Below are 13,133 nucleotides of genomic sequence, written 5' to 3' on the forward strand. Positions count from 1 at the left end.
AAAATGTACTGTCAATCAGATTAATTTTCTGTATGAGGTCATTTAGCCCAACTTTCTCAGATTTGACACCTTGAATAAAAGACCACGTATAATAAGGATGAGAAATAGAGTACACAAAAGAATTAGTTGGTGGCTTAGGTATTAGTGGGATCCATCTAAAAAAAAATGCTATTTTGCTAAACATTTTTTAAAAGAGACACGGATGAGGTTGGGCTCTGTACCACAAGTTGGGAGACGGCTATAGGTTATACCTAGAAAAGGAATTAACAGGTCACAAGAATTGTAATTCTTTAACTTTGTCAGATATTTGCCAAACTGCTCTCTCAACCTGCTTCTACTTATACTCTCTCCAAATCTCTTTAAAATAGTTGATATGCTTTGTCTTCAATTCCTCTTATTCACCTCACTTTATTTACAATCATTTTTCTATTCTCTATCAGTCCACTGAAACTGCTTTACCAAGGTCACTAAATACCTCTTCATTTCAAAATCCAACAGCTTCTTTTCAGTTTTAATCACTCTTTAAAAAAGAAATCACTCTTAACCACTCAAGTCTCCCTGTGTTTTATTTCACAATAACACTATTTCACCATAACTCCTTATGCCAAGGAGCCAAAAGATAATCCACGCTTCTCAAACTTTTTTCAAATCATCTCTGATAGGAGAAAGTGAACTTCGCAGAGCCCGAAACAAAGGCATGCCAAATATAAAATGTCATATTTTATCTTTAAAAAATGTGAATTTTGAACTCTATCCCATTATATATTCCTGTTTAACTTTAAGATGTTTATAATAATTAACACTGAGATCAACCAATGGTATATAATGCATCACATTTATAATGTGACTTAGTACAACCAGTGCCCCAAAAAAGCCATATATCCCTCAGTGTATGTATAACTCCAATTTTTTTGTGTAACTCCAATTTAAGAAAATAAATGACCAAAAAAAAAAAAAGGAAGAAAAGAAATGACTTGCTCAAAACTGTGAAGCCTGGATTTCACATTCTGACTCCAAACCCCATGTGCTTTTCCCTATACCAAGTTTCTTTCCTGAGGCTTAAATTGTAACAATTATAAATGACTTATGAAAGCTGAAGAGTAGAATTAAGTCCTCCTTGAATGAAACCAGGATCCTATAAGAGCGAAACATCACTAAATGTCCAGCTTGCTTGGGTTTGGGAAGGCAAGGAGGAGGGGAGAGACAGGGGAGGAGAATGGGAGGAGGAGGAGGAAGGGAAAAGAAAGTAAGATAAGAGGGAGGAAAAGAGACAAGAAGAGGAGGAGAAATTTAACACACTTCTCTCAGAAAAAAAAAATTAATATATCAGACATGGAAAAAATTAGTAACTACATATTTGAAACATAATTAATAAGGATGTGTACATATATGCAATGCAGAGTCCTTATACCTCCAAAATAAAAAATATACTTACTTTTCATACATACAAATAATTATAAAATTTCATCAATGTAGTATAGAAATGAAGTCTCAACAAACACCAGAGAATAACAAGCCACATATACTGTCTATAATGCAGTTAAAGAAAAGTTTTTAAAAGTTTAAAAGATTTTTTTTAATGTCTGAAATTTTAAAATACACTCAAACATTTTTTGTCAAAGAAGAAATTGTAATGTAAGTTAAGAGGAATTTAAACTGGGGAGCCTCAGTGGTGCAGTTGGTTAAGCATCCAACTCTTGGTTTCAGCTCAGGTCATGATCTCAAGATCTTCGAACTGAGCACCATATCCAGCTACCAGCTCAGGACTGGGCTATCCTCTTAGCATTGGGCTACCTGCCAGTGCTCAGTGAGAAGTCTCCTAAGTTTCTTTCTCCCTCTCTTTTTGCCCTTCCCCGCACTCACTTGCGTGCACTCACTCTCTCTCTAAAATAAATGGATAAATCTTTAAAAAAAGAAATTTACACTGAATAACAATAAATGCACATACATGAAGCCGTGTGATGTGGGACACAGCAATATAAAACAATATGATTGAGGAACAACAAAACCAAAAAGTTGGTCCTCTGAAAAGATTAACAATATACAAAAGTCTCTGACAGACTGATCAAGTAAGTAGAAAGGAACTTCCTCCTTGACTATAGAATAACTAGTTCTAGACTCTAGGCATAAAAACCTTAAACCTGACCAAAAAATGAGGTAACTACCTTTGGGCACTGGACAAAAGAGAGTGTAAGACTGATGAGGAGAAGAGAGAAACTGATAAACTGATCCACACATTTACCCTCACTTCTGCCTCAGAACAATTTCTCAATCAGAAAGCTAGAACTAAAACTGAGGTGGTAGAAATTGATGTCAGTGAAGCTAAATGGACTTGAATCTGCAGGGCAGGGTATCAAATAGGAGGACACTGGGTAGGCACAGGAGGCAGGGGAAGAGACACCAGATGTCTATATGGGATGGTGCCACAAGTCCTTGGCTTAGGGCTAAGCTGCACATGTCAAGAGAGAGACTTCCTCTGGCTTACCACGGAGTGGATGCTAATGGGTCAAGACATCAAAAGTGATACTAGAGGTTGAACAATGGTGGGGACATTTACTTTCTGTTTCTCTGACAGAACTCATTATTTTTATACTTCTAGCTTTCTAAATGTGTTTGTTTTACTTTTGGGGAGCCAGTCTCTTTGAAAAGAGAAATCATCCTTATCAGTATATCTGTATACACGAAAACACTAGATTATTATCCAAAACAAGCAGACAATACACATTTTCTATACACACTGACTATATAAAGAATACAGCAAAAGAGTAAAGAAAAATAATTACTGGCAAATTTTTCCCTGTATATTCATTTTTTTATATCTAAGAAATGAAAGGCTATAGTAGCTACTCAGAAACAAATGACAAGTCACTTAAAAATTAATATAAATCTAAATGGAATTTAGGCAAATTTATGGGTTAAAATGCATATTTTATTTAAAAGTTGGTGGATAATTAGAAAAATGTTGTGAAATATTATGAGACAAGTTCAATACTGTGTATTATTACCACATTTCAATATGGTGTTTAAGTTTAGGTATTATAGTAAAGAACTATATGTCCAGCAATAATTGTACGAAAAATTCATTTTTATTCCACAAACCAGGCCTTCAACAAAAACTGATCCTTATAATTAAAAAAATTCAACAAATACAGGTACTACTTATTCTTACCAATACATCCACAATACGCATTTGTTTTCTTTAAAGATTAAAGTTAGAAATCTCAGAAATGATACAGCTCCCAACACTCCTGCATTATGAAAACACTCAAAAAACTAGGAATAGAGGGAACAAACTTCCTCAATCTGATAAAAGGCATCAATTAAAGACTCAAAGTTAGTATCATATTTACTAGAGGAAGACTAAATGGCCTCTCCCTAAGATCCAGGAAAAAGACAAGGATGTTCATTCTATTTCTGTTAAACACTGTAGAGTGTGTCTAACCGGGCAATTGCACAAGAAAATTAGATAGAAGACATGCAGATTGGAAAGAAAGAAGTAGGGGCGCCTGAGTGGTTCAGGCAGTTAAGTGGCCAACTCTTGGCCTGGTCCTGGCTCAGGTCCTGATTTCAAAGTCCTGGAATCAAGCTCTGCATCAGGCTCTGCACTCAGCAGGGAGTCTGTTTGAGGATTCGCTTTCCCTCGCCCTCTCTCTCTAAAATAAATAAATAAGTCTTAAAAAAGAAAAGAAAGAAGTAAAACTATCTCTATTTGCAGATGACATCATCTTGAATACATAAAAGCCTAAGGAATCCACACCAAAAAAAACCCCACAACAACCTATTAGAGCTAACAAATGAGTTTACTAGCAAGGTTATAGGATACAAGATCAAAAAACAATTTTAGGGCAGCCCCGGTGGCTCAATGGTTTAGCGCCGCCTATAGCCCAGGGCCTGATCCTGGAGACCCGGGACAGAGTCCCATGTCAGGCTCCCTGTATGGAGCCTGCTTCTCCCTCTGCCTGTGTCTCTGCCTCTCTCTCTCTCTCTCTCTCTCTCATGAATGAATGAATAAATAAATAAATAAAATCTTTTTAAAAAATCTATTTTATTTCCACATATTTACAATGTACAACCTGGAAATAAAGCTAAAAACCAATTCCATTTACTACAGCATCAAACAGAATAAAATACTTAGGAAGAAATTTAACAAAAGGAGTGTACATACAACTCGTACACTGAAACATAATGAAGAAGTATTTTAAAAGACATGGAATAAATGGAAAGACATCTGTGTTGGCAGACTGAAAGCCTTAACAGTGTTAGGATGACAATACTCCCAAACTTATTTGCAGATTCAATGCAATCTCTAAGAGAATATGAGCTGGACTTCTTTGCAGAAATTGTGAAGTTATACCTAAAATTTATACGGCAATGAAAGTGACCAGAATAATTAAAACAATCCTTAGAAAGAACACGCTCAGAGAATTCATATCTCTCCATTTCAAAATTAAGCAGACAGCTAAAATAATTAAGACAGTGTGGTACTGACAGAAGGATAAGTAAATAGATGAAGGGAGTAAAAGTGAGGGAAAAGAATCCAGAAAAATACTCTTAAATTTACAACTGATTTTTCTGCAAGGGTGCCAAGAAAATTCAATGAAGAAAAGAATAGTCTTTTCAACACATAATACTAGGACAACTAGATATCCACAGAAATCTACATGAGTGTATAAATAGATATCCACAGAATGTAAAAGAATGAAGTTGAATTGAAAGTTCCTCATACTATACCCAAAAATTAACTCAAAATAGATCACAGAGCTAAATATTAGAGCTAAAACTATAAAACTTGTAGAAGAAAACATAGACGTAATCTTTTTAACCTTAGATTTGGCAACAGTTTCTTAGATATGACACCAAAAGCATACACAACAAAAGAGTAAACTTGACTTCACTAAAATTTTAGAAATTTGTATTTTTAAAAACATTACCAAGAAAGTGAAAAGACAATCCACTGAATGGGAGAAAACAAACACAAATCAGAAATCTAATAAGCATCTGGGATCCAGAATATATGAGGAATTCTTACAATTCAACATTAAAAAGACAAATGAAACAATTAAAATTGGGCAAATGATCTGAAGAGACATTTTTCCAAAGAAGATGTACAAACAAGTACATGAAAGATGCTCAACATTGAACAGGGAAATGTAAATCAAAATCACGATGAGAGGACACTTCACACCCACTAGAATGGCTCTAATAAAGACAAGCATTGATGATGGTATGTGAAACTAGAATTTTCATATACTGCTGGTGGGAATGTAAAATGATCAAACCACCATAGAAAACAGTGTGTAGTTCTCCAAAGGTTAAACACAAAATTACTATATTATCTATTCCATTTTATGTGACATACCCAAAAGAAATGAAACATGGATCTACACAAAAAAAGTATAATAATGCTCATAGCTCATTATCATACTAGCCAAAGAATAAAGCAACCTAAATATCCATCAAATGATGGATAAACAAAATGTGCAATATCTATACAATGGACTCTTATTTGGCAATAAAAAAGGAATAACATACTGATACATACCATAACATGGATTAACCTCAAAAACATTACACTAAGTAAAAGAAACAAGTCACAGGGCCATATATTTATGATATCAACTACATGAAATGTCAGAATAGGCAAATCTATAGACAGAGAATAGATCAGTGGTTGCCTACAGCTGGGGGGCCTGATGGAAAATGTTAAGTGACTGCTAATGGGCATGAGGTTTCTTTTCTGGAGTGGTGAAAATGTTTTAATATTGACTATAGTGACATCTATACAATTCTGTAAATAGACAAAAAAACTGAAATGTACACTTAAATGGATGAATTGTATGGTACATAACGTATCTCAATAAGCGATTACAAAAAAATACATACAGTTCACAAAGTGAGGACTGGAAGAGAAATATGCGTAAGAAGAGACTACCTTAGATATCTGAAGTACCTAAATTACAGCCACAGATCACTTTCACTGCAGAGACTACTAAAACAAAGGTAAGTAATCCCTATAATGCCAAGTCACTATAAGATATAAATTTATAGAGTATATATGGTTTTCCTTTTAAGAATTCCATAGGTAAGTTTTTAGCCAAAAATACCTAGGCTAAGACAAAGTTAGCTATAAAATTCCTCTACACTTAAATAATAATCTTATTTTAAAACCAAGTATCTACTTTTGAATAGGGAACAATATCTAATAATGGTAGATAATCAGAATTAGCCTCATGATGCAAATAAAATTCCTAAGACTGTCACAATGATAAAAGGATATGCACCATCCAATCCTCTCAACAATCAAACAATGAAGATGAGGAAGTCAGGATTCAGAGACATTAAGTGACTTGTCTATTCCAGAATTAGATAGCAAAGCTAAGATTTGAACTTAAGACTGCCTGTCTCCAAAACCTGTGATCTTATATCATACTACCTCCTATTTTCAAGACAGAATAAAGCTTCCAATGAGACAATAATAAGAAACTAAGCACAAGTATGTCCTACTATAAAATTCTGAAATGTTAAAGCTTAAAGGAACCTCAGAGAACACCTAGCCCAAGTACCTCATTTTACAAATGAGACAATGCTGTCTTCAGTCTCTGATCAGCAATAGCGATTTCCACTACTCTCTGGCCTCCAATATATGGTTAGACTATCTGCAAATCTTTCCTGATAGCTTCAGCAAATGTCAAAGGAAGAATCATACAAGAGCTATGTTTCAGAGAGTCATGGATGCAATGAATAAACCACCCAAAATTTACCTTTTTAGACTGTAATAACAATAAAAAATAAATGTTCCTGTTATTTGCCTAGTATGCAGAATTCTGGTTACACAGAATTTAGAATACTGATTTATAGCTATTCTGAATTCTTACCTTTGTGACCACAAGAAACATGGTATAAAGGAACATAAGGTTATGCCTTGATACTGCCAGATACTTCGTGTGCTGGAATGTGAAGAGAACTGACCCCAATAGGGTCACCTTGGCAGGGCTGAAAATAAAACATACTTTAAGTCAGTAAGTAACAAATATGCTCCTTTTACTTCTCAAAGAGTACTCTGGAAAATATTAATTTAATGAGTTATTAACAGATAAAAATGAGTTCTGTTAATATACTTGTAAAGTTTTAGAAGTGCTAAGTTGTATAAAGTATAATTTCACTGATAAAATAACAGAGATCTTAGAATGTTCATACATATTGTGACTCTCCAATAGAGTTCATTTCTACATACAGTATTTCTGAAATACATCTGACCATATAATACCTTTTCACAAAGATATGAAAGTCCCATGTTCCACAGTATGACTCAGAAAAAGGAGATTAGTCATTATAGCACGAAACAAGCACCCTTTGGGTGGGTGGGAAAAGAAAGCCCTGATTTCTAGTATTTTCCCATTTCTGTGGTGTAAATACTCCCATCACAGTAAATTTCAGGCTACTGTACAGAATGGAAAAGAGACAGATACACACAATTAGCTCTCATATAACAATATAAGCCAGATCCAGCACATTACTTTGCTAACTCCAGCATAGAATATTAGTGTTAGTATATTAATAAATGAATGCTGAAATTTTAACATCTATAGTAAAATGTTAATCTACAAAAGCATTATTTTCGTATTATGTATTTGCCACACATTTAAAGTATGTATCTCAGTAACAGATCATTATCTAGCTTTATGCTTATGCTTACAACTAGAGAAAGATAAATGATAAACTCTTAGAATGCCACATTGCAAATATGACAAATTGCATTTCATGAAAAATTAACATTTATTTATTATAAGCTGAGGATGGAGTCAAAACAGGGTTAGGTGTAGGCCACAGGGGTTTAGACCTTGCTTAACAGTTGACTGGGCAGCACTCATGTTTTGGAACAGTGGTCTCTCTAAATTTTTTTTTTTAAGATTTTATTTATTTATTCATGAGAAACACAAAGAGAAGAGAGAGAAAGGCAGAGACACAGGCAGAGGGAGAAACAGGCTCCATGCAGGGAGCCCAATGTGGGACTGGATCCCGGGTCTCCAGGATCACGCCCTGGGCCGAAGGCGGCACCAAACCGCTGAGCCACCTGGGCTGCCCTAAACTTTTTAACTGTGCAGCCCTATTAATACCAAAAAAAGTGTTTTAAGACACAAATACATGTTTATCAATTAACTTATAAATTACATATACATATAACTGTATTATAAAATGTATTCCAAATTGACATTTTTAAAGGATGAGATTAAAAAAAAGGAATTACGTTAATCTCTTTTTTTAAGATTTTATTTATTTGTCAGAGAGGGAGAGAGAGAGAGAGAGTAAAAATGACCACAAGCAGGGGGAGTGACAGGCAGAGGGAGAAGCAGGCTCCCCACTGAGCTGTGATGTGGAACTCAATCCCAGGACCCTGAGACCATGACCTGAGCCAACGGCAGACAGTTGTTTAACCAACTGAGCCACCCAGGGGTCGCAGGCATGAGGTTTATCTTAATGTCATTTTGCTATTTTTTGTTTCTAACGGTTTGGGTTCTGTACCATAGTGTCTCATCATGGGTATCCTCTTAGCATATTCACATTCCATTTTGGATTGCATTCCCTTAGAGCATAAATTCAGAAGCACTGAATCTGAAAAGCAAGGATTTTGCAGACAATAAAATGGGACAGGGAATTGGAAAAGAGCTGAGATTTAGGAAAATGTCAGTGAAACTGGTTTGAAAGATCAGGACACAATTAGAATATTCTGAGATTAGTTTCCTGTGAAACTAGAAAATGAGCTTATCTGCATCCAAAATACAACAGTGGAATACGTATAGGGTAACAGACACATTTCCATTCCAAAAGAGAGAAAATGAAAGAAAAGGAAGAAAGAAGTCACTGGTCCTGTGCAGCTTCAAAATCCAGCAGGGCAAACTCCATTAGGTTTCAAGGTTTCAAGGCCTGGGAATAATCCTCTGTGACATTAGGCTCCATCCAGTGAGTCCACCCATCCACTCTGCACCCATGGCATCTGGACTCCAACTGTGGGCCTGGCCTCAGACCTCTAGGCCCGTGGCTCCCAGCCAAAAGCCATTTTTCCTTTTTCTTGAAAGGTAACACATGTTTGCAGCTGAGCAGTTTTATCAGCCTATTTCCTGCCTATAGAATTTTGGGAGTCTGACAGTCTCTTCATTTCACCTTATCTTTGTCCCTTTCCAGGCAAGCTGGCAGTGCTTCTACTGATACAACATTTTCAAAAAACCTTGTGGGTCTGCAGCATAAGACATAGGAATCTATAACATTAGTTAAAATGGTCCTCCACAGGGGATACCTGGGTGGCTCAGAGGTTGAACATCTGCCTTTGGCTCAGGGTGTGATCCTGGAGTCCCGGGATCTAGTCCCACATCGGGCTCCCTGCATGAAGCCTGCTTCTCCCTCTGCCTATGTCTCTGCCTCTGTGTCTCTCATGAATAAATTTTAAAAATCTTAAAAAAAAAAAAAAAAAAAAAGATGGTCCTCCACATATCTTTCCTAAATAATCTCATGTCTGTTCCTAGCTTGTGCTGTGATGGCTGAATGGATCCACGAGTCACACACCTAATTTAACACTAGCAAAAGTTTTCTAGTCACACTCTTTACCTTCTCTCCACAACAGACTTTCTTTTTTTTTTTTTTTAATTTCTAATATATCCTTTAATTTTTTTTAATTAATTTTTATTGGTGTTCAATTTACCAACATACAGAAAAACACCCAGTGCTCATCCCGTCAAGTGTCCACCTCAGTGCCCGTCACCCATTCCCCTCCAACACCCGCCCTCCTCCCCTTCCACCACCCCTAGTTCGTTTCCCCGAGTTAGGAGTCTTTATGTTCCACAACAGACTTTCTAAATACAAATCTCCTAATTTAATCACCTTTGCAATCTGGATAGGCCGAGAATTTTCCAAATCATCATATTAGCTTCTTTGTTCAGCAGTTATCCCCTCAATTCAACTTTTTCTCTCTCACTTTACTAAAAGCAGCAAGGAACCAGTCCAGACCTTTAACACTGCTTCAAAATCTCAACTAAATATCCAAGTTCACTGCTCACAAATTATACTTTCCACATAACTGTAGTACATAACTCAACTAAGTTTTCTCCCACTATATGTCATCTCTCCTCCAATTTCCAATATCATGTTCCTCATTCTCTTTTGAGCCCTCACCAGGATCTTTAACATTCATAATTCTACCATCATTCTGTTTATGACAATATATATATTCTCTAAGACCATATAGGCTTTCTCTACTATGCAAAAGTATTTGGTAATAGATAAATGAAAATTTATATATACACACTCATACACAAAATATCATAATGAACAAGTAATCAATCTCACCTGACCAACTGATAATTCATTCATCTAATGTTTACTAAGGATCTACTATGTGGTAAATTTGTTCAAGGATACAGTACAGTTTACCTGACTTATTCCAGGATACAAGCAAAGGAGAAAATAGTAATAAATCAAGTCAAAGCAAATAGGATATGGAAGAAAGACAGATCTTATAGGGTCTTACAGGCCATCTGGGGAGTCATTCCAAGGTTTTGAACAAAGGAGAAACAAATTGATTTTGGTTATAAGAGCTCAAGAAATGTTTTGTGAAAGATTCTCAAGGCATTTTATGAAAGACAATTTAAGACAAAATGAGAAAAATTTCCCTTGAATATCATTAATGCCTTATTTATAACTTATCAGTCAAAGCCTTGTTTGTTCTATTTCTACACTACTTCATTCACACTTAAAAGGGTACATTCAAAGTTAAATACAGAATTTGTTGGTTCACAAAAAACATATACTTCATCATACAGACTGCTTCTCAACCTTCATTTTTAATCCACTTTAATATAAAGTCTTTCCTCACCTTGCTTATTACTATGGCCACTATTCCCTAAGTCTTTTTCCTTCTTGAACTGTGTTAACAGTAACTATATCTCTTTATTTCATTTTCAGGAGCATCAGGGATACACCCATGACTTATTTAAGAATGAGTCAGTGTCTTTAGATAGCATTTAATGATCAGATTCCCTCAAATGGATGCAAAAGGTAACCTGTACACCCTACAAATATAGAGTGGTTTATTTCCTCTTTTATTTTTATGTGTAATTAAGCTCAACTCTCATTTTTAAAGCAACAAGGCCTTACAATAATGGATTGATTTGTTCCCATAAACTTAACATTTTAACTACCATGCAAATCTGAAATCTGAGTGATGTTGTTCGTAGTCATCAATCAATTGCCAAGAACCTGCAACTGATTCATTTCCATCCACAGAAGTGTGTTCCTATGTACTTCTCTCTCCATTAATACACACTCTTCCCACAATTCCATAACAATCCAGGAGCTTTGGTTTCTAAGGGGAGGAACTCACAGAGAAAACAATCAATATTTATTTTAAAAACTGCATTTGAGAGAGCAGACTTCTTGAAAGATTAAGTTTCTTGATTCTCTTCCCATTATCATGACTATTTTTTTCAGCTTCATTGCATCCATATTTAGACACTTGGTAAGATTTAAGATAAAAAGCCGGTCTCGGTATAGTTTATACCAACTCACTAGGACATCTTCAGCCATTCATCAGCTTCTGGTTTCCAACCTCCTTTTACCAACTGTTCAAAATTCGTGATGATGCTACCACCTGCACCTAAAAATAAAATAAAACAAGAATTTTAGATAAATTTTATGGAGGAAATATTTGAAACAACTAAGATCAAATTCGAAGAAGATCCCCAAAATATAATTTTGAGGAGGAAGAAAAGAGTTTTCTTGTACATTTATGGTACTGAGACAATTGCAACTCCTCCCATTCATCAGAGCTGGCAACTGTCTATTGTACCATAATTAAGGTTAAAATTGGAACCTCAAGCACAGAGATGTTTCTAAGAGTTTGTTTCAGGCTGAAAAATAAAATTTTCTGCTTTATCATTTCCTTCCCTGTACTAGTTTTAGGTGCAGTAAAATATAGTAAGAGATTAGAGAAATTTGTTTAACTTCTACATATAAAAGAACTCAACAATAAAGGTAAGTGATATAGAGTGAAGATGAATCCATAATCAATCATATTTAAATACTATTTCTAGTTGTTTTGGATAAAAAAAAAAAAGAGCAATTTTTAATACAATCTTTTTACATAACTTCTTAAGTCAACTTGTCCCTCTAGTTCTGAGCTACTAATCAAACCAATGATAAAGATTTTATATTGTAAGATAGGCTCAAAATACGGTTGATGTCTAGTAATGAAGTGCTAGTTATGAATTAACTTTACTAGCGAACAGAAGACTTCTTTCTTCCCAAAATACTGTTACTAGAGTATGTGGTCCTCATTAACGTAACTAGAGAATTGTTCAGTAGCAATAACATATCAATAACAGAATATTTACAAACACATTATGTTAATATTACCTCGGGCCCATCCAATAGCTATCATGACTATCCAGCTATTTTTGTAATAGCTATTAGCATGTTTCACTCCACCTACTATTTTCCAAGTTCTGGTCACTTCTTTCATTCCCGCAGCCAAGAGTTGAACAGGTAGGAAAGAATAGCCCTGGGAAACTAGGTCACATGGGCAAAAAAATGTAATATACCTGAAATTAAAATTTAAATATTTTAATGTATAAAGTATAAGTTTTTATAATATAAATATTTTAATACTTTATAAAATTTTAAATATATTAAGTATAACATGTTAATATATAATTGTAATATATAAATATAAATTATTTAACATATACCCAATTTAGTTAGGTAAGCTTAGATTTTAAACAATTAAATCACAAGATCAGCAATAAAGAGAAATCAAAACCCAGCATATCAGCAATAATTTTCCAAAGCACAACAAACTGAATTATCCATATAAACAAGGAATTTGACTTCAAGAAGACCACGGATTGGGCAGTCAATTTTTGTAAATCCCGGAGGCATACATAATAATCTGCCCAAAAGATATGATCAAAGGGGACTTTCATCTTGTTTGGACTTCTGAATAGTCTATATATGCAAAAAGTATTTACTGAACTCCTAATTTGTGCCTATACTCTCCTAGATGGTAGGTGCTGAATCCACTAACAAAAAAAGTAAAGGTACAATCACTTTTAAGGTAGGGACTTCTCTAAATGGAGTGTCTTTGT

At 34.9% G+C, this 13,133-nt stretch overlaps 1 protein-coding gene across 2 annotated transcripts in view; it reads right to left on the bottom strand.

The window, feature by feature from the left end:
* The window catches only part of TMEM38B (transmembrane protein 38B), a 51,711-nt gene that overhangs the window by 11,950 nt on the left and 26,628 nt on the right, over nt 1–13,133 (bottom strand). For both annotated transcript variants that reach the window (XM_041762886.1, XM_041762888.1), the window contains 3 exons: nt 12,406–12,590; nt 11,560–11,647; nt 6,876–6,993 (listed from right to left, as the gene is read on the bottom strand). In XM_041762886.1, the coding sequence (XP_041618820.1) occupies nt 6,876–6,993; nt 11,560–11,647; nt 12,406–12,590 (391 nt within the window). The remainder of the gene's footprint in view (nt 1–6,875; nt 6,994–11,559; nt 11,648–12,405; nt 12,591–13,133) is intronic.

This window comes from Vulpes lagopus, chromosome 7 (assembly GCF_018345385.1).
Source record: "Vulpes lagopus strain Blue_001 chromosome 7, ASM1834538v1, whole genome shotgun sequence".
Taxonomy (NCBI): Eukaryota; Metazoa; Chordata; class Mammalia; order Carnivora; family Canidae; genus Vulpes; species Vulpes lagopus.